General features: G+C 40.6%; 3 protein-coding genes across 3 annotated transcripts in view; 2 read left to right on the top strand and 1 right to left on the bottom strand.

Moving 5' to 3' along the window:
• The first annotated feature begins 8,892 nt into the window (after positions 1-8,892).
• On the top strand, positions 8,893-21,499 carry LOC140943954 (tectonin beta-propeller repeat-containing protein 2-like). The gene is made up of 9 exons (XM_073393063.1): positions 8,893-9,205; positions 10,217-10,339; positions 11,965-12,122; positions 12,654-13,224; positions 13,719-13,890; positions 14,905-16,220; positions 17,208-17,367; positions 17,828-17,878; positions 18,480-21,499. Exons 1-9 carry the CDS (start codon positions 8,996-8,998, stop codon positions 19,667-19,669), a joined length of 3,951 nt encoding a protein of 1,316 aa, XP_073249164.1. The 5' UTR covers positions 8,893-8,995; the 3' UTR covers positions 19,670-21,499.
• Positions 21,500-21,504: 5 nt separating this feature from the next.
• LOC140943958 (uncharacterized) lies at positions 21,505-23,404 on the top strand. The gene has a single exon (XM_073393069.1). It carries the CDS (start codon positions 21,600-21,602, stop codon positions 23,133-23,135), a length of 1,536 nt encoding a protein of 511 aa, XP_073249170.1. The 5' UTR covers positions 21,505-21,599; the 3' UTR covers positions 23,136-23,404.
• A 1,119-nt stretch (positions 23,405-24,523) lies between these two features.
• Positions 24,524-26,632, bottom strand: part of LOC140943979 (uncharacterized) — a 6,255-nt gene continuing 4,146 nt past the window's right edge. Inside the window, exon 3 of the mRNA XM_073393087.1 lies at positions 24,524-26,632. This exon is cut by the window's right edge and continues 122 nt beyond it. Coding sequence (XP_073249188.1) covers positions 25,553-26,632 — 1,080 coding nt within the window. The 3' untranslated portion in view covers positions 24,524-25,552.

The following is a 26,632-nucleotide window of genomic DNA, read 5'->3' on the forward strand; positions in this document are numbered from 1 at the left end:
ACTTATGAGAAAAAAAAAATGAAAGCAAATGTTAACGAAAGCTATAGATTTCAATTAAAAAAGGACAGAGAAAACTACAGAGAAACGGCTCCTTACCTCTAGCAACCGGGCCACCATTGTCTGCACTTACAAAGAACAGCACAAATTAGCTGCACAAAAAACCTTTTTCCTCTAACTTGGCGAGTCGACAGATGAAAACAAAGCTCTACTTTTCTTCTTAGGCTTGAAAGTACAATTTAAACTTCTGGCGATTCCATATAACCCATATAGGCTATTGTTTCCGATTTGATTTGCAATGTTTGAAAATTCTGTAAAGATGAAACCTATTGTTTACCGATTTCCACACATGATTTGATCTGTCAATCAAATTGAGCTTTTTGGTTTCTTTACTGATTTAGGAACATTAAGCTCCGCTTCTATTAACCTCGTGTTCAATAAAGAATTGCTAATTGTCCAATGTGAAGTGCGGAACAAAATATCACTCAAGCAGGAAAAGGTGTGTTCCACAAGATTCCCGGTCACGTCCGTGACAAAAATACTGGAAACCTTTATACGTTCTTTTCCTTCCTCTTTCAATAGAAAATACGTCCACATGGTTGCTTGTACGGTCGTCTTTGTAGGACCCGCGCATTTTGTCTTCAACGCTTATCCGGGCCGCAATGCTTCTTGTCCTCTTTCCAGCTGTTCAAACAAAAACGATGGTCACGCGGTCGCTTTTACCGATTTCTACCGTTGCTTGTAAAGAACCCAATTGTGTAGAAGTTTTAAGGAGTTTTTATGGTAGGTTCTTTGTTGAAGAAGGCCAATTTATCAACTTCACATCATCCCTCCACTTGTGCCGCCATTTTTTTTTATTTGTTGACGCCGCCTCGCTTTGGCGCCCTGAAATCGTGAAAGCGAGTCTTCCGGAAGTCAACCAGTTTACCGGAAACTGTTTTCGCATGGTCCGCATAGTTCTAAAAATAACTTTTTTGGGATTAAGATATCCCGGCCAACGCCCTGAGTGTCCCTCTCTGTCCTATTATGGCTCTTGCTTTTGTAGACCTCTGGTCGATATTTACTGACATCCGCTCTTAAGCAGCACAACTGTACATGTACAACCACCTCAAAAAATAAAAATAAAAATAAAAAATAAATAAATCTAGCCGAATTTGTGAAAACCGCACCAGCCGGCAACTCTAGGCTCTAACTTGACTTAAATAAAGGTGCCAATGGCCAATATTGTAAAGAAATTCTGGTCTTACCCATAAACCTTTTAAGGTGACTCTTTTCTTGGTTCCTGATTAGCAAAGAAACATTCAAGTCTATCAGGAAATCAAATAAATAAATATATAAATAAATATAAATATTTGAAAAAGAAAATTCTAGTTACAAAGTCTAAGATTTTAGTATTGTAGCTGTCGACTGTATTGCATAGTCTTCATTAGTAACAAATGCTCAGTGTTGTCACGTCAATTAGTCACGTGCATAATCCCCATCTCTTTTTAGGGCCGGGGGCACTGATATGGATGGCCTCCTTGATTAAATGTTCACCGTCTCCTGGTTAGCCTGCACAGCAAGGGCTTCCGTGCGGTTTCGGAGCAAAGAGCGAGGAACGATAGTCAAAGACCGCGTGAAAATGGCTCGGGTAAAAGAGCGGGGAGGGGTTGGGGAAGAAAGGTTCCATTTCTCGCGCGGCCAAAACCGTCCAAAAATCCCGTTCTTCGATCTTCCCTTGCTCCGAAGCCAAACAGAAACGCTTGTTACGCAGGTCAAGGATCTTGATATCCTCCCAGTAGATCTCATGGTTGGCTTTGGACTGGTGTTCCCAGACTGCCGTTTGTTTTTTTGGCGTTCGCCCAGTCTCTTCTCCAGAGCCCTAGCTGTCCATCTTATGTAGTATGTAGTGCTCTCCGCAGCTGTTGCATGTAATGTCGTACACCACGCCCGTTTTCTTCTCAGGCGTAGTCTTTTCTTTTGGACGCACCAACTGGGACCTTAAGGTGTTATAGATAGTTTATGTAATAAATAAATTAAAAAATACTAAATAAATGCATGCATAAATGAATGAATGAATGAAAAAGTATATTAGCTCGTGAACAAGACAACGTATGGCTACTGGCAAGCATTTTATAAAGTGTTTTCGATACATTTTATATTGATACAACCATGAGATACTTCGTTTCTTTAACAGATTTCCCTCTGCCCTTTCATAAACTTCAACTCAGCATTGCCAGTTAAAGTAGCACTACCAGTTATTAAATAAGTGGCACTGCCAGTTTATAAGAAGCAGTGCCAGTTTATAGGAAGGAGTGCCAGTTTATAAGAAGCAGTGCCAGTTTATAAGAAGCAGTGCCAGTTTATAGGAAGGAGTGCCAGTTACAAAGGTAGCAGTGCCATATAGAACTGCACACCTTCGCTTACCTATGATGTCATCTTCCAGTAATGGCCTGAAAAGCAGGTGCACGAAAAAAGAAAGAGGTTAGAAAAAGCCGCATCGGATCGAGAGTGCACCAAAAATTGATCCACCAGTCAAATCACACAGTCAATAATCCACAAGAAAACTGAAGGGAAGTTTAATGATGATCAAACAAGGAAAAACAATCTTACTGTTGAATAATTACTTTTCCATGTTTGTTTTTGCTTCATGAAATTAAATAGCATCTGCTCAACTTGATCGAATGACAGAACATTTTCTTTTTTTCTAGAATAACATACCTTTAAGAGGCTTTAAGGTACACTTATAAACTAATATTCAAGCAAGACCTCAAAGAAAACAGGGAGTGGGGAATATTTACAGAGAGGGAAGGGCTAATGCAGATGGGAAGATACCATTTCCAAATTCTTTGGACCCTTCCCTTTCAGTTTTTACAGGACATATTTTTGACGAAACAACAAGAAGCCAAGTCAAAACTCTGAGGGGTTACTTAAGTTGAATTAAAAATATTGATTCCACCATTCATTCATTGATGTACCGTTAAAGAAACGTATTAAAAAATTCTTGAACAAAACCATTGACCTGATAGGCAACCTTTCCCAAGAAATAAATTGCAGATATCATGTAGATGAAGACTTTATTCTATCAATGGCTTCGAACCAAAACGCACAGTTTAAGTACATTTTCATTTGCAACCTTAATTACCAAGCATAAAATAAGTAAGCCTAAATAAATAAATCTGACAAAATTTATGTAAACATGGCTTCAGTGAGTGTCTAGAGGTCCTATGCTAAGTGTGTCCTTGATACCAAGACTTTGATCCTGCCCACCCAGGCTGACCGAAGATAAGAGGGCCTTTCGACGGATGTTAACGAGTGCTGACCCTCTCCCTTCTCCCTTCTTCCTTCCCGTCATCTCCTTCGTTAAAGAGCCCATTCTAGTCTTCCGCACCAAATACTAATAATGAGAGACGACTGGGGACGAGTCAGCCCTCGTCCCAGCTTCTGAAAAAAGGCGTGGACGAAAATTCTGTGATAATCAAAAGGGAATGAAACTGAAGTTTTTAAAAGAATTTGTTCACATTGACTTAATGAAATTTGCATAACAGGGACAAATAATAATAACGACAAGGGATAACCGACCTAAAAGTCGCTCAACCCCTGCTCTACCCTCTCCTAACAGGGGGTCAAATTTTACTGGAGATGTCTGGGTAACAACTCAGATCAGAACGAGGCGAGTCTTTACGCGGAAGTTAAAAATGTCTCTGCGGAATCTTGCACCTTCTATACACGTTCTTGCACCTTCTAAAGCGTCCCACGTAGCCCTCAGTTCACCTCAAGAACATCGAAGATTTTCTAGCCCATGGAAATCAAGTGACCTGATTCTTCAAGTCTCAGAAAGGGAATTTCATGTTCATCGAGCCGTCTTGATGGTGTGTTCGCCAGTCTTCGAGGCGATGTTGTCTTCAGAGTTCAAAGAGAAATCTGCCAAAAAAATACCACTTCCGGGCAAAGATGCGACAGAAATAGAGCAGATGCTTCAAGGTATTTATCCTGATCAGGATCTCTGGATTTCAAAGGAAAACTGTCTTTTCCTTCTGAAGCTTTCCACTGAATATCAAATTGATCGATTGAAAACCCGCTGCGAGGAATATTTGAGCCACTGGTGCCGAGATGGCATGAATATAGACGAAGCAATGGAAGTGATTACCGTAAGCCAAAAATTTTCTGTCGAAGAATGGATAGTTGAAAAATGTGTGGATCAGTTTGTGTCGCAGACAGATAAGAAATGGGTGCAGTTACAGAAACATAAGCGTTTCTCCGAATTGGAACCTGCAATGGTCAAGCACATCACGGAGGAAAGAATGGACTTCTTGGAGCGAAGATCGAATATTGGAGTGACTCGGGGTCCTATCCCTGCGGCAATGAAACTGCCCGTAGCCATAGCCCCTATGCCTATTTCGTCCCCATATAAATATGGATCTGTTAACATGAGGAACAACTTTAGAATTTAGGCGGATATTCATGGCCCTAAACCTACCAGACCAGACAGATTTTCTCTCGACTAATCTAACTAAAAACACGTGTATAGCAGTACCTCGTGAAGCTCGGGGGAGGCCCATAAAATGTCTGGGATGGAAGGGTGGGAGAGAAATGGAGTAAATTGTGAGATTGGGAAGGGCTGGTTTTAACATTGGCTCTAGTATTGGAAGGTGAGAAGTACTTAATCTCCATTTGGTTGGAGTAAACTTAAACCCAGTCCTCTGTCTTTAAAAAGAATGTTCTGGGATTTAAATGGGTTGCTGTTGTTAAGGAAGGGTAGCCAATGTTTCATAGGTTCCATATTCACCCCATTTGACCTTCCTTTGTGTAATTATAGTCAAAAGGAAATGGGTTCGATAGTGGATAACTGCAGGATAACGTGCAGTTGCATTTGCTAACCCATGCCATCTGTAGTAGTAAGTGATAATAATGATAATGATAATGATAATGATAATGATAATGATAATGATAATGATAATGATAATGATAATGATAATGATAATGATAATGATAATGATAATGATAATGATAATGATAATGATGATGATGATGATGATGATAATGATAATAATAATAATAACAATAATAATAATAATACAGTTGAACCCCCCATGAGCGGCCACCCAAAACGAAAGACTTAGTGTTCGCCTATGGAACGCGGTCCATACAGGAATCGGACTACAGGGGGCCTCTTTCAAGAAGAGGTCCGGGCACATCTTCTTTATGGAAGACAATTTATTGCATGTAATTTCTAAGTGACACCATGTGTAGTTTCATATTGATACTAAAGTTCTTTGTATATTCTAAGTAGCATAGTGCACACAGCGAACGTAGAGATCAGAGAATGCGTCAATTGGTGGCTTACCAGGGGGTAAAAACAATGGTAAATAGTTAAATCTTCAGGCCCAAAAAGTGGTCACAGTCACCTACAGCAGGCGGTTGCAGTGCATGAGAATGATGAAAGTGATCATGACTTATGATTATTGAATATGTGGGTCTTCAATAGCAACGAAGGCCTGTAAACAGTACCAAATTATTATTTTAAGCAAGTGTTCATAGTTATTTGTGTACATGCATGAGAAACAAATACCCATTCAAGAGTGAATTTGTATGAAAATATGTTCACTTTCAAGTCAAGTTAAAGGTGATCAGTTTCTCAATTCTCAACATGCAGGAGCTTGTTGAGCTATGGTCATATGGCCAGTACCCTGGCTTCAGTTTTCATTCTCAAAGTACCTACGGATGAAATAAACCGTGCTCTCAGTGAGAAAGGACTCTTTCAACTTACTTTTGTTGGACTAATAACATTTACATTGTAAAAACAAGACCTAAAAAAGCATAAAAATACAGATACTGCCGTGCTAAGGCAGCGCAGTAGCTCGACTTGGTTTCAAACATCGCGCTACTGTCGTGCTGAACTCAGTTCATAAATTATAAATACATTAGAATACTTTTAAAAGTTTGCTTCCCGCTTTCTTTGTTTTTGTGTTTTGTTTTCGGCGACAGCCGTTCTATTCGACTGAATTAAACTCGACGTCTGGAATTAAGTCGTGCTAGTGCCGTGCCAGTCGAGCTACAGTCGAGCCAGCTTAGCACGACAGTAGCACGACGTTTCAAACAGGCCTTACTTAATAAGTAGCATTGCCAGTTGAAAGGCACCCATTTCGGGCGGAGCATCCCCTCATAGGCCAGATGGACGACGAGAATTCTCGCATTCCGCTGTAGTGATATCGCAAAATGAAACAAGCCAGCTTACGTATTTGGATTATCGTTGCCTTCTGGGAGTGGTTTGGTCCATGATTTTCCAGTTGAGTGACATTAAAGTGGTCTTTGATAGACTTTTTCGACATTTTTAGATTGAGAGAGAAAACTAAACAAATGAATAGCTTTTGAATGGGGAAATTTTCCAGATCAGGTTTCAGATAAATCTTGAAAGGAATGATAATCAGGGTCGATTCTTTTTCGTTTTTCATGAATACGCAATGTATGGTGGGATCTCCTGAAGGCAAACATCGAAACATTGTTTCGAATTTATCACATTCCACTCCCGCTCCAAAACTGTTGTATTTTACGTGCAAAAATGTTGCGAAATAACAGAGAGACCGACAGGACTAAATCTGTACAATACAAAGTCAAGTCTCGACGCTTCAAATGGCTTTTACTTTTAACAGAAAATCTTTAAAAATAAAATCTTACCAATTTCTCAAGTACGTACGTGCGTATTTGCGTAAAGGACGCTACACCCCTGCTAATGCTGCCTTAGCCTGTTCCAGGCTCCGAGATAGTGGTGGAAAGTCGTTCAGTAATAAGAAATGCGAAAAACGCGCGGGGGCTGGGGAGAGACAGGGCGGCATCGCCCCCTTTCCCAAGTCGTGCCCGTCTTATTTTCGCTTTGCTCGTTTTAATACGTTCCCACTATACTATCTGAGGGCCTGGCACAGGCTAATGCTGCTTGTGAAGCGCATTCAGTAAGAGTGCGATCCCGGGGGGACAAAGTCCAGACACCTTACATGACACAGTACATGACTAATACGCCACAACACCGCGGGCTCGAAAAATAATTGTAAACATGGCGCAGCTGCTACATGGCGCTAGATGTGGAACGGAATGCTTATGCTTTTCGCAATGCTTGCAATAATGTTGACGTCGATTAGGTATTGTCCCTATTGCATTTCAAGACATCTGTATCGAGTGATATAAAAATGGGATAGATTGGATTATTAGAATGGAGACACCACAAGGTGAGTTTGCCAATTGCAAAGTATTTCGAGACGAATCGTACCGGAGATTGTTAAAAGAAGAGTTAAAGATTCGTTTAAATAATAATAATAATAATAGCAGTAATTGAAGTTAACAATATGAAAAATGTACCTCTGCAAGTTCGTTTAACAGCTGTATTTCGAGTGATCACATCTCAGGACTTCCTTTCTTTTGGTCTTTTCATAATCAAGCTAGAGGTGTCGAAACATGACTGCCGGCCCATCACATGATTCTATTTTGACCTCAGTCGACTGTGAAATTTTATAATGTTTCGCTTTCTATGAATCTTAAAGTGCTCAAGTCTCTTTGGTTTCTCTTTTGGGTCAAATTTCCGCTCAGTTCCATCTCAAGTTGTGTGAAGGCAGGCACTGGCATGTTATTTCAAGTGAACATGAAAAGCAGCGGAGTTTTTAAACTCTACTGAATTAAAATTCAACGGAAAGTCAACAAATACAATTTAGTTGATGTACATGTATATGGCTGTACAGAAAGCTTCCCTTGTTTCTCTTGGCACCTTTACTGGCAATGCAAACTAACAACATGTATAACTATGAAGAGTAGACACAGACAGGTTAAAGTACATTTGCAATAATGCCTACATGTATATTATCTACTTGACAGTTGAATCATGCTTTTTGTAAAATGGTTCCCCTAACTTAATGCATGTACTCATGTTTTTGGCTATTTTTTCTGTCCTAAAAGTCAATTTGCCCTTTAGCAGTTTGCCTTATTGAATGTCAATAGGCCATTTTACAGTTATGGATGGAAGTGAGGCTGAGGGTGACCTTGTTTTGATACAAACCTTCTATGCTTTGTTATGGAAATTGTTCTTGAAAAATACTGGTTAGCATAAGAATAACTTGATTTACATAATAAAGCAGGAAGGTTTGTATCAAAACAAGGTCACCCTCAGCCTCGCTTCCATACACAACTGTAAAATGGCCTATTCACCCAATAAGAATTTTCATTCTTTCTCTGAACCTGAACAAAAAGGAATAAGTGTGGAAATACATGTGCAGTGACTGCAACACATAAGTTAACAGCTCCCATCGGTTAAATAAGATCGCTGGACATTTTTTTTTGTTAAAGTGTTTTATTCATCTGGGTAAATCAACTTAAGTCCTGGTGAAAGGCCGTTGAGCAAAACAAATTTCTGGCTTAAAGACTGCAATTCAACAAAGGTCCTTTTAGAGTAAATAGTCCAACAAACGACATGGTTTTGAAATGGTGATGAATACAGTGCAAAGTTGGATTTACTCTGGAATAAAGAGGAAATCCTATAGCCGTATGTGAACTGAGGCCATCTTGGAGGGGAGGGGTTGGGGGTATGTATGTCCCTAGTTTAAATTTCAAATATGGTCGTTTCGCATTTTGAGGAGTAGGACATGTCCCTGTAGGTACTTAACCCAACTTTATATCATTTGTCACCTTTTATCTGGTCTTATGTAGCTGTTTCGAAACCATGTTGTTTGTTGAAATTTTACCCTAACATGGCCTCTGTATTAAACACAAACATGAAAATTAATACTAACAACACCTGGCTTTCTCAACAATACAGTGTACCTGAAACAAACTGTTTTTGGCTGCAAATGAAACTTGCATCAGACAAAGTGATTAAGACTTAGTGTTTCCCATTACAGCTAGGTTTAATAATGCAATGTGTTGCTTACCTCTAGATTTTGTCATTGGGAGGGACATTGTCCTTTCTGAGTTAGAACCACTGAAAGATATCCTCAGTTGTCTACCATATAAAGCACAGTATGGAACTAAGAACTTAATGGGTCATGTCTGGGACCGTACCAAAGGACATGGAGTAAAGAACTTGTTCAATGCCCTGAAAGAGAGAGCTCATGACAATTTTAAATCCTTCACCATCGAGTACACTTGTTTGGATGTTTCATTTGATGCTATAGTGCTTGGCACAAATTTAGGAGCTATTTTCCTGTATGATCGGACTTGTAAGAGACTGTCAAAACTTCCATCAGAGGTGAGTTTTTTTTGCTTAGAGCATGTGGTATAGTTTCTACTTTTCAGTGCAACCTCTTTTCAGGAGACACCCTTGGGACTAACACAAGTGTCTGTTTTTTTTCTTCTTGACTAATAATTAACCGACAAATAAAGTATAAAATGTGCTTTTACTCTGGCTTGCAATCTGCTGCAGTCATTATTTCAAGCAGCTAGATAATGTGTAAAAAATCATAAATAACTTATCTCTTCAATGTTGTGTGTTAAAAGTGCAGTACATTGATTTTAAGTGAGATACATGTAGTTCAAGTTTTGAATAAAGCTTTTGCCATTGTGACTAGTGAACACTTAAACTTGCATGTATCAACAAATGTTTCTGGTCTGTCACTTTCTGGGTGCTAATTAAGGAAAGGTTTCCCCAGAATGGAGGTTAAACCCTGGTTTCGGGACCTAGAAACAGTGTCCATTTCCCCTGAATAGAGGTGTGCCTTCAATAGAGGTAACATGTACAAAGATCCTATCAACATTTTTCCAGGAACAAATTTTGTAGTCCCTGAATTGAGGTGTCCCAAATAAGAGGTTCCAATGTATACTACATGTACATGTACATGTTGGCTGACCGGATTGACCTGCCTCATGGATCATTGATTATAAGTTCAAAAAATCTCTGCAACAATTCTATTTATAAATTTTTACCTTTGTGCAAGTCAAATTACATGTAATACAAACTTTATTGGCGGTTTTTTGATCATGGACCACTGAACTCAGGTGATCAAATTATCTATGGTCTTTAATTTAGACAATACACAAGTTTTCAATATGTTTAGTTGCCAACAAGAAATTTACTTTTTTCTGTGATCATCAATTGAGCGTTTTCCATCATCGATTATCACATCCCTTGAAGGTTTTGATCAATGCCTGATTATACATTGTACTAATAAATTGATTATTGGCACACCACCAATCGTTAATTTTCATACTATGGAAATAGGTCTGATGTAGGGAAAACCTGAATTTTTTTTGTATTTTTTAGGTAACTCATGAGCCTGCCAAGTGCGTGCGGCTTTTGCCTGCCCACAATTATGCAGCAGTTGGCTTTAACAGTGGACTAATCACAATTTTTACGTTTGTTTTGGCTTCACAAGGATTTGGCAAGGTACAATGAGAATAGATGCACATGTAGTTAAGATATAGCCATCAAGTTGGTTCTGGAATAATTTATGGAAAGTCGTCATTAAATCTCACCTCGTTCATTTTGCAATGTTTGGTCAAATTTTTCCTTCATGTGAGGGTCACATTAGGAGTTTGAGCCACTTTGAGCCACCCCAGTTTGATACCCCTGTTGTGCCACTCTATTTTGTTTACTGAGCATTGATTTCTCTGTTATCATTCCATTTGTGTGGCTGAATCCATGGGCTGGCAAGATGAAATGAATCCTGTGTTGTTATTTGCAACCCCGGAGGGGCAAGGTGGACCCATCTGGACCACTCACAGTTTCTTGCACTGATCTAACAAGAAAAAGTTCCCTTTTTGGCCATATAATAAATCATTTATTGACCAGGCTAATGTTTGTTCAGGATGGCTGGATGTTGGCCTTGTTCTTTTTTGCATTTTTATTGACCTCAACCTCTCCTGATTTTTTCTGAGGGGAGGGGGGCATCTGTACACAGGCTAAAATTCATCTTGGTCTGTAAAAATGCAAAGATGAACTTGGCCAATAAACAGCCATGTTGACCTCATGCTAGGTCAATAAGGCACGGTTATACTTACTAACCTAGTGCAAGGGCTGTACTGGGGAATACTGGACCAAGGACCTGGCCGTACAGCCCTCGTGCCCGGTAGGTAAGCGTTAATATAATTCTGGTATTTATAACCTGTATCTATAGCTTCAGACCATGCATGTAAGTGGGGCCCATAACAGTCCAGTTACCTGTCTAGAGTGGTCCCCTGATGGAGAACTGCTTTACAGTGGGGATGTACAGGGCAAAGTTTATGTCACTGTGGTAAAGCTTCAGGAGGTAAATAATATGTTGTGCACAAAAAAAATTAATAACAAACACAGTATTAATGATAACTGTTTAACAATTATTCCTGTCCCACCCTCATGGTGTCTGAGTCAAAAGCCTATGAGGCCAAAGGCCGAATGGGCTATTGACTCAGAGGCCAGGAGGACGAGAGGAATAATGGTTTTGTAAAATCCAACTTGTTGGTCAAAAATAGCAAAACATGATTCAGCCGCCATTGTTTTTTTCAAAGCTGGCGCTTTTCACTACTAGTGGGCTATAACATATTAGAGATATAGCCTAGTAGTAGCTCAACCAATCAAAACGCTGCATTGATAATAGACCACTAGTTGGATTTTACTAAAATGGTTTAGTTCTATCTAGAAGTACAGTAACAATGGTGATAAAATTGTAAAACAGCACTTTGTTAAGTAAATATTAAACTGTAGTACAATTAAAAAGCTGGGAGCACAAATAACCTAAATGCCTTTTTTTAATCCCACAACGTTATTTTTTAACTGTAGAAGACCTGAATTTTGGCATGTGACATTTTTTTTACATGTATACTATTGTTACATTTTCCTCAACTTAACTTCTCTGGTTTGCACCTGACCTTTTCAACCACAGATTTCACTGTTCATAAATACCAGTGTTAAGCAGAAGGTGATTTCTATTTGATGATCTTAGACATTTAACCATGAACAAAGAAATGTGTGCCACAAAAAATGTTTAAAAGTTAAAAATTAGCTTAAAAAACAATGTTTTTTTTCTCAAATAGGAACTTACTCAGACGGCGATGATTTTACAAGAGGCTTCTCCCATTGTCCAGCTGTCATATTCATGGGATGCTCTTTTGATTTCATCTGAGAAAAGGACTGTTCTGTGGGACTTTCATTCTGAGAAGGTTACTCAAGTTGGACAAAAAGAAAGGAAAAGGTCAGTGCATGTTAATGAAATTCTCCCATTTTCTTTTGGTTAAATTAGAAAAAAAAAATGGTTACACTGTAATTAATGCTTGAAATGCTTTCTGCTGAGGAAAACTACGTCGAAGTTAATTCCTAGCCTAAGGTTTGTGCGCCATCCATTATTGTACCGCTGTTCATTTCTTTTGCCCTTTTATATGTTTTTATGCCTGCTGGCTAACTATTGTTTGTAACCGAAGGAAAACCACGGCTTACTGTGTAGGGCAAAGAACCTTCTGGACAAAATATACTGTAGATTTTTACGATCTACTTACCATTTTTGTGGGCCATACTCGAGGATGGATAAGATATTTTATTTTTAATATATGAAGCCGTCTACGCGGAGAGCATAGAAAGAATTTTTATTTTTAGAACAGTTTCGCTTCACCTTTTCCTAATTTTGGACTAATACTTGACGGTAAAGCTAAGAAAAGTCGAACGCACTCAATAATCTATGATTACTACTAGGTTATTTAATTATGCTGTATTTGCTTTGCTCGTTTAGTCTAGGACGATTTGGAGCCATGTTCTATCCTCCAGCAAGAGGAACATCAGACGAGAGGTTGAAGAAGCAACCGACTGTGTACACCTCAAGGCCAGGCCAACGCCTATGGACTGCTGACACCAATGGGAAGGTCTTGTCAACTCTAATGTACAAGTGTTTGACTAATGAAAATCCCCCGGGTATCATGATACTTAACCCCCCACCGCCCACGCTGACAAAACTTCCCCCAGACTATCAACCCCAGTTTGGCCCCCTGAGACTGTTGCACGGGCAGTTTTTTGTTACCTGGGATACGTCACGACTGTGGGTCCTAGACCCCTCGCCTTGCGCCCTTGTTGGTTACCATGGCAACCTTGGTGACATTGTGGACGTCAGTACCGCGGGCCATGAGATTTACGTTTTGCAGCGGGGAGGGGAGAGGCGGCTGATGAAGCTGAGTTTGATTCCCAGACTGGCTAATCCTCTTGTGGATGTTGTTGCGCTTATGGAGCACAGCTATAAAAGTGAAGAGGAGGAAAATACAAAGCAGCCACAGCTGGAATGCAACAAACAACTGCCAGTTGTAAACAATGTAAGTACAAAAACAGATAACTCGTATTCCAAACGTTTTCCCTACAACTCTTCCCACCAAAATGAAGCTTAGTAAATGTGCGGCAAAAGAGAAAAACAACAACAACAACAAGAACAAAAACAAAAAGTGACAAGCGCTAGGGCAGGAGAGTAAGCGAAACGTAATAGTCAAGACTGCGTGTCACTTTTAAAACCCAGTATGCTCGAAATTATTATGTTCAGATTAAATAATTTTTTGGCGAGTTTGTTGGGATTGAGGTACACCTGTAGTTGTCTGTAGCTGCACCTTTATTGTAATGTTAAAACGTTGTAACTCGGGTATGAACATCCTCTTGGGAAACCCAGTCAGCTCTACTGCATTGATTTGTATTATAAATCATTTGTAGCTCTACTCAGCTACAATGTTTCTTTACGTTATTTCACACTTGTTTTGGAAAGGCGATTTTAGAAAATGTCCAAGCTGACATGCTGTATTACGCGACTTGCGTGTTTCAGGACAAGATCTCTGAACCTGTTTCAGTAGGGACTTCTGATGCGTCCGCAAAAAGTATTTCACTGGCAGTCGATCATGTGGATCCTTTTAAAAGATATCAAGATATAAGACATCAAGACTTTGGAGAGATCGTGTTTCGAAAACAAAAGCGGAACAAAAAGAAATCTAACAAAGGTATGTTTTTTATAGTACAAGAAAGCTATTGTTACGTTTCACAATAATAACGGACTCTTACAGCTAAACTCAAAGAGGTTGTCTTCTCTCACTTAAGGTACGGAAAAACGGGCAACAAAAAACGTGCAACTTGTCTTGGCAACATTGCTGCAAAAATTTGAATTTGAATAGCGATGTTGCGTGTTTTACCACCCATGTTCAAACCTGTTAACAACCTGATTCGTTGCAAGACAGGTTTAATGTGGGTGGTTAAACGCGCAACATCGCTATTCAACTCGTTTTGCAGCAATGTTGCAAGACAGGTTGCATAATTTTTTTGTTGCCCGTCTTTCCGTACCATTAGCGATAGAGAACTTTAGGAAGACCTTAGATAACTGATGTCAAAAATTTCCTTTACCCCCTTTAAAAGTACCAATTCAGGAACTAGCAACAAGGGAAGAGGATACCTCATTGAAGGCATGAAAGTTGTTTGAATAAAGTTTTAAGCTTTGAATATGCGAAGGCTGTGCCATTATTAGTGTGGTATATAAGTATTCTTGAGCTATTCGAGCTTCTGTTGTGCAATGCACTAAATATTACGCGCGATGTTTTCAGTTGTTGCTAATGATTTATCAGAGTAGACTTACAGTCAGGATTTGAAATAATTTCCTGGATGGAGGCGGTCAAGTTTGTTCGGTCAAACCCATTTTTGGCCGGAAAAAGGTCTATTACGTCATATCTCTATTGTTTTAAAATCTGAAGAGATTCTGAATGACATTTCCATTAGAAGAGTAAACAACGGGACCAAATGTCCGGTCATCCAACAATATGTCTGGACAAAGCCTATTTTTGACCGGACATTGTTAACTGGGCGGCCGTTATTTCAAGTCCTGCTTACGGCACGTGTTCGGCTGACCCCGGGTGGGTACCCGGGGAAGGAACGGCTGATGTCCTCAGTTATATTTCTACTAACAGTTTAGAGTAGTACAATCAGTGGAAGTAGTAAATTGTAAAGCGGATATGTTTCATTCTCAGATTCTTCATCCAAAACAGTCTCCGATACCGAAGACGGGATTAGAGATCAGCCAACCACAGCTGACATTACCCAACCCCCCGACCGTAAGGATGGAGATGACCCGTCCGACTGCCCTGACGGTTTCGACCCTACACTGAATAGGTTGTCCGACATCTCGTCGGACTTCGACTCAGGTGACAGGAGTAGTGAAACATCCTCTGGGCAAAACCAAGAATCAGAAGGAGATGACAAGTTGGCTTCTACGCAGCCTCAGTTAACGGTAGTCCACGTTACACAACAAGGCTCGCAAGAAAAACATGACGTCACTGATGTTAGTTGTGCATCATGCGTCTCTCATCCAGCTTCTTATAGCGTAGTGGATGACGTGACAACTCAAGACAATTGCGTGACAGAAGAAGCGGGTAAAGTGGTACCGTTAGAACGGACTGATGATCTGAGTAAATCTCCAAGTTCTGGCTCTGTCTCAGGTAGCACTTTGTCACGAGAAAACAGTTTATGTATGGATTCAGTTTCTTTGACCACAAGCACGCTAATAGAAGATGATATTGGCGCCGAAGCTGTCACTTCAACCCTGGACGAATCCTCTAACGCCGATTATCTACCAAATATTTACTCCAACACTCCAGTGAATATTTCTGACGCAACATTTGATGCGTCAGTAGAAAAGTCATCTCGCTCTAAAAGTCGGCTGGTGAGTGCGAGTGTATCAATCCTGTCTTCTATACCCCGGCGAGCAAGCACTGACATTCTGAGTGACTCTGAAGTTACTCCCCCCGTGTCTCTTGACTCGGAGGGCGCAGAGGAACTCGGCGACACCGCCTCATGGCCACGCTCCCCTGCACGAAGCTTAAGGGCTATGAGCGATCTTGAAATTGTGAACCACGAGGACGTCCCTCCCCTGGAAGGGTCTTTTTCATCTACAGGATCTGGTTCCTCTCTTTCTCGCTCTGCAGGCTCTACTAGTCTCAACCTACGTTTACTAGCGGACAGCTGGGCGGATTACTCCCCACCGGGGCCGGGGTACGTACACTTTGTGGCCGTTTCCGATGTCCATATTTGGTGCGTGACCACCTACGATAATATCTATTACTGTCCCACTCACTTCTCTGTCGTGACGTGGACCCAACTGAGGGGCTCAGCTAGAATGATAGCTGTCAATAATGCCGGTGATGTCATTTGGTGCATTGATCGCAAGAATTACGCACTTGCTCGTTCGGGGATTAACGCTAATCATTTAACGGGAAAGAAATGGCAGCCAGTGGAAAAAGACATGCGTCACGTGGTGGTAGATCAGTCTGCAGTCTGGGGGATAAAGGTGAGTCACAGTCACGTGGTTGTCAATTCGCTAATAGAAACGAGAAGCAAACTGGGCCGAGCTAACTTTCGCAAAGACTTCTGGGACTGTTACTGGGGACGGGGTAAAAAATTGGCCGATGGCTGGTCGGCGCGTCCCCAGTGACGATCCCAGAGACAATTGCGGGGCGCGTGTCGGTTCCAGTCCCCTTCTCGTTGCTAAAGTGGCGAATTGCGGAACCGAGTAAGATCTTTATAAGCCAGGCTTAGAAAGTTGACAATGTCTGGTTTTGTAACGTCTGTCTTTTAATTGTTTTTACGTTTGAAAGGTCAATACTTTAAGAGTATTCCCATTATATTGTCAATGAAAACGGCCCCGAAGGGTAACTAATCTGCTTCGAAGTTTGTAAGGAGACTTACGAAACGTCCGTATACAGTCAGCCGGCTCACTCGAAAGGTGATATTATGCGGGACTCATCACTACAGAGAGTTACATTATTGTTTCAAATTCTTACAACATTGTTCTAATATTGTTGCCCTAAAAATGGTGTAACATCACTTAAAGAGTCATCCGTTGGGTGTTTTGGAACCAGCTTTAGATGTCCGTTTTAGAGAGGTGTCGTGTTTTAGGGGCCAAATCTAGAAGTTTTCGCTTTAAGAAGGTGTCCACCTTTTAGGGACCAAATATAAATGTCCGTTTTAGGTTGGTTTCCGTCCTATAGGGACCAAATCTAGGTGTCGGTTTTAGGGAATTGTCCACCTTTTAGAGGCCAAATGTCGGTGTCTGTTTTAGAGAGTTGTCGCCTTTTAGGGGCCAAATCCAGGTGTCCTCTTTAGAGAGGTGCCCGTCTTATGCAGTTGTCCGTTAAGAGGGAGGTACAGTGTGCAGGTAACTACATTTCCAAACACTTTTGAATTTTTTTTAGAGTAAGTGCAAAGTTAAGAAGAGACCTGAAATGCTCCTTAGCTTGATGCTCAGCAAACATACATCTCATTGCCTTGTTTTTAGCTTAACGGTGACGTTTTCATGAGAACAGACGTGTCTAAGGAACACCCCACAGGCAAAGGATGGCGAACCATTCTAACAGACAGTAAATTTGTACAGGCGTCCTGTTTTAACGGCTTGGCGTGGTTCTTGGACCAGGCAAACTGCATCCACGTTTATAAAGGTGTTGTGTTTTGTCATACGTAATTATTTCATGTCTAAAACTGAAATAGCGAAATTAGAAAACATAAGAAATCTTAGAATGTGCTTCTCGATCTTGATGCCTTGCTCAACCCTTAAGTTTGGGGTAAATGTTATAAAACTTTTACAAGTGTAATTTACAAGTGTAGCCATTGTTTTAGAGTCTGAAAACAATTGCTTTACTTGTAAATTACACTTGTGAGAGTTGTAAAACCCCTGGTTTTCCTTTGTTGGGAAAATCTTACCCTGGCTCTAGAGGTCCGTTCTCAGAATTCCTTTGCCCACTATCTTGGAACCTGGAACAGGCTACCCACCAGATTGCATGTACTCTGCTACTATCATAGACCGTTCCCGTTGTGTTCAGCAAGAGAAGAGATAGGGAGGGGAGCTATAGGGCGAAATGACGAGTGCTTATCCCTGACATTGCTTTTCTCAACTTCTAGGTGTTGACATGGTAAGACCAGCCGAGAAAACCAACTGGGAAATGCTGCCAGGTGTGTTTAAATACGAAGTGTAGTATGTTTGCTTTTAGATTGTATTGAGGTATTCTCCATTTGCAAACTGTTTGTATTCCCATTCATTCATGGCCTTTTTGTTGGGCTGCCCGTGAGGGCAACGCCCAATGAAGAAATATCTTCCATCTATGTCCAAGAAGACAAAATGGCGGACGGAACTCCTAGAAGGCCTTGCGTGTCCCATTCCCCCCTTTATTGGGGACGATTTTTGTGGGGAGGGGACGGGTCATTTCAGGTCGTCTGGCGAACAGACTCGGAAGTCGATTTGGAACGTACACAAAATTATTTCCTGGAGTTACTGGTCCTATATCTACGCCGAATGATTATCTAAATACCAGTATTCGATGACTGCAATATCCGAGTGAAATAAAACTGAAAGGTAATTTGTTTTGAGAGTTTTAGGGAGAAAAAGAAAATTACTTTTGTATAACAGTATTTGAAACCCCAAGAGTTGACCCTGTCACGTTATAAGCGTAGAACGACAATATTTTCTCGAATTTCCGGTTAGATAACAATTATTTACCGAAGTGGAGGTCACCTTCTTCGTGTATTCGGACTGACATTTTTGTATATGTCTTAGGCATTACAGCCAAGTCGATATGTCTTGGAATTGAGGGTGTAGCTTGGATTGTGGACATGAGGGGCTCACTTTGGTTCACTAACGTTACTCATGAAAACCCCACCGGGAATTCATGGTACCAAGTTTCTCTAGGACAGTACTTGATGCAAAATCGCAGTTTACTGGAAGTGCTTTGGTCTTGGGTCTTACGAGGAGACGACGTGAAACTATTAACTGCAAGCCCCAAAGCGGGAGTCTGGTTGCTAGGGAGTGGGAACTCGATCCAGTCTTCTCGTGGCCACTTGCTGGGAACGCGATGGGATGCAGTAACACCCCAAGGTATCGCCCAATCAGTTTTCTGGACATACCTGTCCGCGGGGTCATACAGAGGAGATGCAGGTCACGTGTGGGCGTTACAGCCTAATGGAGAACTGATGTGTTTCCAGCCTGGAGCGAGACCACTGATTGTTGAGCCCCCGCAAGGAAAGGTTTTAAAACTGATTTCAGCGTCTTGTAACAACTTGTGGGGAATCACGCATAATTTCAAAGTGGTACAACGGACGGGGATTTCAGAGACTTGCCCTCAAGGCTTCGGCTGGGTAGAACTGGGGCTGCAGCAGTTTGGCGTCGGTAAGGTTTTTCACCTGAGCTGTGGCTCGCTCAGCACATGGGCTGTGGACGACATGGGGAGTGTTTGGCTACGCATCGGAAAGGAAGACTCTAGCGACCCATCTGTGACCCAGGCTTGGATTCCGGTAGACGGGAGTCCCCTGCCGGGATGCCGCTTTGCTAAAGTAGAAGTAAGCCCAGCGGATCGCGTTGTCTGGGCTGTGGACGATCGAAACAACGTGTACGCACGGCATAATGTAACACCAAGCTACCCTATAGGCACCTCCTGGGAAGTAGTACCCGGGACGGGAGTGCGCGACTTAGCTATCAGCCAGTACATGGTGTGGGCTACTTGTCCCAATGGAGATATCGTGTGTAGGTACGGGGTCAGTGAGGACAATTGTCTAGGACACTACTGGAAGAAAGTGCCGGGTAACTTTGAACTGATTTCCGTCACTCCGGACGATGAGCTCTGGGCCATCGATCAAAATGGAAAGTTGTTTCAGCGTAAAACACAGCATTTTTATGGGACCCAGTCTCCGTTCAAACCGCGGACTTATAGCGCATTGTTTTCTGGCGAGGAAGACTGGGAATTTATTTGATGGTTTGAAAAGTGGTGTTTAACAAATTGTGGTAATTTACGTGTGAAGGCGTTTGAAGAGAATAACTATTTAGAAAAATATCACATAAACCTTAATTTACCAGTTAAGATAGTATACTTGTATACAATTTAATGCAAAATATGGGAGATAAAATTATCTGGACAAAATTAGCCAAAATTCTGTAATCGACCGTTCAAGTCGAGTTAGTTTTTATCCTTTAAGTGTTTTTTGGAGTCTATGTTATGGTAAAATGAGTTTATTGTATTACCGGATTGGAAATTCGTTGTTCTCTTTGAGGCTTGGTGAATTTGACTTTTTTTAACTTTAGTTATTCTATCAATTTTCAGTGAAAATATACTTTTGAGTTAATAATGTTAAAAGCTAGGGGTGTATTTCTTTGGTGAATTGAAAATGTTACGACCAAAGAAACAACAACAACAGAGAACGAAAATGGTTTCTTAAAGCCTGGTTTTGATATAACCGTCTGAATCGTTTAGACTATGGGAGTTTTCCAAAACCTCGGGAACCTTTGGCGCAATTTACTGGGTTTCCGTATTTATTTTAAGTTTGCGGTCGTCTATAAAAATTTAATGGGTCCGACATTAATTTTTTTTACCCTCAATTGTGGAAAAAAAAAAGAAGAGCGCTGGGATATTCCTATGATACCAAATGTATAAGGTGAATTTCTCTAGTTTTGATTGTCAAGGACCGAAACAAAGTTTAGAAGGAGAAAGACAAATTCGATGTCGTGTGTATACGTCCTTAGTAAAATGTCGCAGTAGTCTTCCAGAAACTTTACAAAAAAGTGTGCTGCACGAGCAGAATTATTGTTTTGCTTTTTTCTTTGTTGTTCTCAATGCTGTCGCCGTTGTCGTTGTTAAAGCTCCCTACCAATTGGGACGACTCGGTCGAACCGGATGTTTATATGGAAAATAGGCTCTAGCGTTACAGTAACATTGACGCGACCCGGTGAGAGTGCGTCGCAGGTTTCATATTTCTTTCCCAGTAAATCCACCTGCCAGGTGTCCTATTTTTTGCATCCCCGCACACTGAAACTCACGACCATGAATCCTATAATTCCGGCTTTTGATTGATCCGGTACGGGAGTCCACTTGGAGTGTTTTTTGTTTAGTAAAGAAACACAAAATCCGCATTGGATTCAAGAATGGTAATTTGGATTTCTCCGAAGAAACGCACCCCTAGATTGACCGTAACGCTCTAGCACAAGTTGGTGGTTCTTGAAGAAGGGAGATTAGCTTCAGTTGAAAAAAAAAAGTGAGGCGGGATAAGAAAGATTTTTTTTTATTTTAGTTGAACTCTTTGCTCAGCTTATAGCTATCTAGTAATAAATTCCTGTAAAGCTGTGTATTTGGGGGTAGTTTTTTTACGAGATTTAAGAACAATTTCAGACACAACCAATGAGCAGATGTTAGAAAAGAGAAAAGGAGGGCAACACGCGCGGGCACTTCACAGTCGCGTGGCTTTCGCGTGTAGAAATTCTTTTTCATTATTAGCATCTTAGTCTGGCTGCTTAACTTCAGAATTATGCGATTTTTGATGCAAGCACCACTTTGTAGGAATATTTACATTCATAGACCTGTCAATTCCCGATATAGTGCCAAGTTAAATTTTCTAATTCCAGCTAGTTAGCAGCAAATGAAATTTTGAGACCCAAAACCCCTCGTGAAGTATATTTTCTTGCTCTTTTTTTAACGTTAATGGAAATTTTATTTCAAAATACAAGTACAACAATACAAATATTTAAGTGTGGATGCGAATTGTTATTTTCTTCTCTTCATTATATAAATACAGGCCGTAGTTTCAAATTTATAGTGTCTGTGCGGTCACATGACTATGACGTAGGTGAAAAGTTGGTTCCGCCATATTGGAGGAGTGAAATCTGTCACGCGACTCCTCGCGTCTTGTAGCGATGCCTTCGTTTTGTCTAATCGTTGGATGTTCCAACGATAAAAAGAGACGTCCAGACCTTAGTTTTTGTAGGGTGCCTAAAGTTATTACTAGTCAAGGCGAGCAGACGGAAATTTTGTCGAATGAACGGCGAACTAGATGGTTAGCGGCCATAAGTCGTGATGACTTAACAGAAAGCAAGCTTGAGAACGACCGTGTTTGTGGAATTCATTTTCACTCTGGAAAAGCAGCTTCCCTCTGGGATAAATTCAATCTAGACTGGGTGCCTAGCTTGCATTTGGGCCACAGCAAGTTAAAGAGTTCAGACCAACAAGAGAAACAACAGGAAAGAGCCAAGAGAGTAAGAGAAAGACGTAAACGCGAGAGGGAGCGTGAAGAACAGGTTCAGGCTGTGAAAGAAAAAAAGGCAAGGGAAGATGAATCAGAAGCCCATGGCGAGAGAATCAGGGATATTTCTTTCGCGGTTCAAGATGAAGAAGATTTGGCAGAGGTTCCAGAGGAGGAGGAAGAGGGGAACAACATGGCCACGCAAACTGAGCCAAGCGAACTCACGCAATCACGGTCAACGCAAACCGAGCAGTGTGATTACATGTTTCGAACGCCTAAACCTTGGATGCCAGAAAAATCCACCGTATTTGAACAGGAATTTTTTGAGGGAGATGACGGTAAAGTTCGCTTTTACACTGGATTACCCTCGTGGGAAGTTTTAATGAAAACATTCTCCTTTGTATCTCCACATGTCAACAGACGCTCCCTGTCATTGAGTAAATTTCAGGAGTTTGTTCTGGTGTTGATAAAACTACGACTGGCCGTCCCACACCAAGATCTTGCTTATCGTTTTGATGTTTCTAGAACTGTTGTTTCTCGCATTATTGTTACCTGGTTAACTGTCATGGATGTTCGTTTATCTCCTTTAATTTCCTGGCCAAGTCGGGAACGGCTTCAAAGAACAATGCCGAAATGTTTCATTGACTCTTTTGGTCTAAAGACAAGTGTGGTCATTGACTGTTTCGAGATATTTATTGATAGGCCATCCAATCTTTTAGCAAGAGCACAGACCTTTTCGAACTACAAACACCATAACACTGCGAAAGTGTTGATTGGGATAACACCACAAGGAACAATATCATTTGTTAGTGAGGCCTGGGGGGGGCGCACATCAGACAAATTTCTTACAGAGAACTGTGGCTTTTTAAAAAATTTACTTCCTGGGGATCTTGTCCTTGCAGACAGAGGTTTCACTGTCCACGAGCAGGTGTGGTTTCACCAGGCAGAACTGAACGTCCCTGCATTTACCAGGGGCAAACAACAGCTGGATCCAGTTGATGTAGAAAAGACACGTAAAATCGCCAATGTCAGAATTCATGTGGAGAGAGTTATTGGAATTCTGAGACAAAAGTACACAATCTTACAAAGTACTCTGTCAACTGACTACTTAGCATGTGAGGACAAGAGCAAAGCCCCACTGATTGACAAGATAATTCGAGTTTGTGCTGCCCTTGTTAACCTCTGTCCTCCTATTGTGAGTTTTGATTGATTTCTTTAATGGGTAATAACTCGTCAAGTTGTCTGAATTAGCCATACATCTTGCCTGAGCCCCAGTCCATTTACGGTACACCTAAATACATAGCCAAGAAGTGTAGCAAGCTTGTTAAAAGTGTGGTTGTCAAATCCTTCAAGACCTGCGGTATTTCCAATGCCTTGGACGGAACAGAGGACGACGTGGTCTACTCTGAGGAAACCCCAGAAGTAGACGATGAAGACATAGAAGAGAACGAGTTCGAGACATACAGCGAAAACGAAACGGATGGCGAGTAAACTATTGGGTTTACATATCCGTCAAACGGCTCCTTTAGGAGCCACCAATTTCATAAAAGTGAATAACCAATATTCAGAAGTTATTTTTGTTGTGTTTTAGTACTGCTGCTTCATTGCTAACTTGACTACAAGCCGGGGGGGGGGGGGGTAAAGTTATTCAGCAACTGTATATTTTTAAAATGTAAAACCCTCGGCTACAAGCCGAACCCCGTTCTCCGTGAAAAATCTCCCAAAATTTTGGGTCGAAAACTGAGAAAATCGCTCAGCTTATAGGTGAAGAAATACGGTAGTTGTTGTTACTTAAGCCTGAAAAGTAATATGCATGAAAAGAGGGTGATTAAAAACACTGCAGCTCTATAGGGAGTCAGCTGCAAATCCATTCAAGCAAGATGAGTTTCAGGGCCCGGTTGTTCGAACGCCAGTTAGCACTAACCCCGGGTTAAATTCTAACCCCGGTTTCTTTTTCTTTTGTTCAAAAGGATTTTCTCAGATAATTTTCTCTGTTATTTTCAAGAGTATCCAATCATCAACTTGTTGACAAAAAGAATTAAACTGAATTTACTTTTTAAGCTTTAATGTCTGCGTTCAAATTTCGCACTAACCCTGGGCTATCTTAACGCAGCTTCGAACAACCCGGCCCAGGTGACCAACCTTGACTGTAAACTCACGACTTAATGGTTGAAAAAAATAAGGATTATTGAGAAAATGTAAACATTTCTTACATGGTAATGATTCACCCTTGTCACAAGCTTCAGCAGGTTCACAAACATTTTTTTATTCAAATAAGTTTTGATCAGTATGGTAAAACATTTGGTTAAAAAAAAAATTATGCAGTTGGCCCAGAAATTAATTAAGTAATATTAATTAATAGCAATTGAAGTCAAGCTTACTAAAACAAAAAATTTGTTTTGGTTTCTAAGAGCAGTGCTTGTGGGATTGAGAATCTAGTACCCAGTGCAGCACTTATTTGGGTTCTAGTGCTTAGTTGAAAGAGTTTGACAGTGTATTTCAATTTAGTAAAATCCAGCTAGTGGTCGATTATCAATGCTACGTTCTGATTGGTTGAGCTACTACTAGGCTATATGTTACAGCCCACTAAAAGCGAAGAGTGTCGGCTTTGAAAACCAAAACTATGTTTTTGCTAGCTAAGGTTGTTTTGTCTTGATATTTTTGACCAACAAGTTGGTGTCTGCTATAGAGACGTTTTGACCATGTATTTGGTTTTTTTATATGTTACCTTTCCTTTGTAAATAGTTTTTTATTGTATAATTTTAATAATGCAGCTTTCTTTCATACAAATATATATATTGCAAGGTTCATATTAGCCTCCCACACAGATACTTGACACTGTTTCCATCAAATTTTCTGATCCTGTAGAAAATATGGTGAGCCTTAGCAGTAAATGATATTTTTATCCATGGATAAGGGTAATAAAATTGATCAACTATAAAAATATTATTGAATGGATAGTGTGATCCTCCTTTAATATCTAACACTGGGTTGGAGAGGCAGTAAAATAATTACAACAATATTTCTAGCTCTTTGGAATTATGCCTCAAGTGCCTCCTGATGAACTGCTAGATTCTCCTTCCAATTTGTCTTGTTTATGCTCAATTATCAAAGGGAGAATTTAGTACATGTAGTAATATCAGGAGTCATTTGCAACTGGGGCCTTATTCCACACATCCCTTTAGTACAGAATGAAAAAATGCCTCTCAAAGATAACTGGGTCCTTTCATTCTACCTTAAAATTAGTTCTCTACTGGGATTTAATCTTTATGGGTACTACCTGGCAATCACTGTCCCTCATCTATGGGATTTTTCCCAATAAACAAGTACAAGATGTGGCAATGGTCACTTACAGCGTATCATAACAACAAGGGTATTTACATAATTTTATATAACTGTGTGCAATGAAGAATGTGACCTTTTAAGCCCCATATCAAGTTCTGCCATACAGTGCATTTCTTATGGTACTGTTCAGTTAAACATTGACACATTTTATCTTAGATGGTCCTTTTATTCATTCTCCTGACCTGTACGTTTCATTAGGCAGTGATAATGTAAGGTCAGGAGAACTTATTTGCTACGCGCTGTTAGGGCTTAAAAGGTTACCAGTTGGGAAAATGTCCATTATTAAAGATCAACGGCTGGAAAAAGTTCCATTCTACTGGACCTCAAACATCTTGAAAGGTGAGGACGCATTTTCGGCATATCAAATTGAATACTCAAGGGGTCTTGCATAAAAACAAGGCTCGTAGCAAATGCTATAGCAAATATCCCACAGTCAGATCCATTTAGTTGCTGCTGAATAGGGACAACATTAATTCCCCTGAAGTCCTGTCCGAGTAGACTTCTTGCCTGTTCCTCAATGTCGTCACAGACAACATCATGAAAAAAACTGTCATATAAATTAACATGGCCACTGGAGCAACCAATGGAACTTAAACATACCCAGTGGTTACCTCCAGTGTTCAAAATCTGTATGAATTCACCACTGATAATGTCAAAGGCTCTTATTGGACCAAGTGTTGGCCTTTGAAATCCTTCAATGTTCGGATTTAACTGTTTGAGGTAGATTTGTGCCTGGTGGATTATAGAACAGTCTAACCAGCCATGTGTATCCTCTATCAATGCAAATTCTCTTTCAGTCAGATTCCCTAGTGAACCCGTCTTATTAACATTTGTATTGACAGTTTCTTTGACAAACAAAACATCTGGGTCAGGATTTGGGGATGATTCTCCTTCCACATCACTATCCTGTGGGGTGTTTGCACTGATGTTGATTGGTGTTGCAGGTGAATCTGCCTTCAAATCATTATCACTTTGGGAGCTTGAATCATTAATAATAGGGGCTGACATTACACTATCGGGTGTTCCAGCTGGTTCTCCTACCAAATCAGAATTCCCTTGAGCTGGTGTTGATGGTCTACTTTTAGGTGCTGTAATCTTGCAGTTATAGCAAAGCCAGGTTGTTCTTGCATTGCTTGGATAACGTTTGTAAGACATGCAGGACAGATGAAAAAATTTACCATTTGAGCACTGTTCATTATGACATTTCAGCAGTTTATCATTTGTCTGTGCTTTTTTTTGACATGTGCAGATAGTTGCAAGTTTTGTTGCCTCACTTAGGAATTGATCCTTCATTTCAGGCAATTTCTTGCTTTTTGCCCTGGTAAATTGGGGCAACTTTCTACAATGAGGGCAGTACCACAT

This window comes from Porites lutea, chromosome 7 (assembly GCF_958299795.1).
Source record: "Porites lutea chromosome 7, jaPorLute2.1, whole genome shotgun sequence".
NCBI classification, from domain to species: Eukaryota; Metazoa; Cnidaria; class Anthozoa; order Scleractinia; family Poritidae; genus Porites; species Porites lutea.

Coding starts and splice junctions, on each gene's coding strand:
- LOC140943958 (XM_073393069.1), top strand. CDS start 21,600: ATGCCTTCGTTTTGTCTAATCGTTGGATGTTCCAACGATAAAAAGAGA.
- LOC140943954 (XM_073393063.1), top strand. CDS start 8,996: ATGGGTCATGTCTGGGACCGTACCAAAGGACATGGAGTAAAGAACTTG. Junction 13,891..14,904: donor CAAAAAGAAATCTAACAAAG/GTATGTTTTTTA, acceptor TTTCATTCTCAG/ATTCTTCATCCAAAACAGTC. Junction 17,368..17,827: donor CTGCATCCACGTTTATAAAG/GTGTTGTGTTTT, acceptor CTCAACTTCTAG/GTGTTGACATGGTAAGACCA.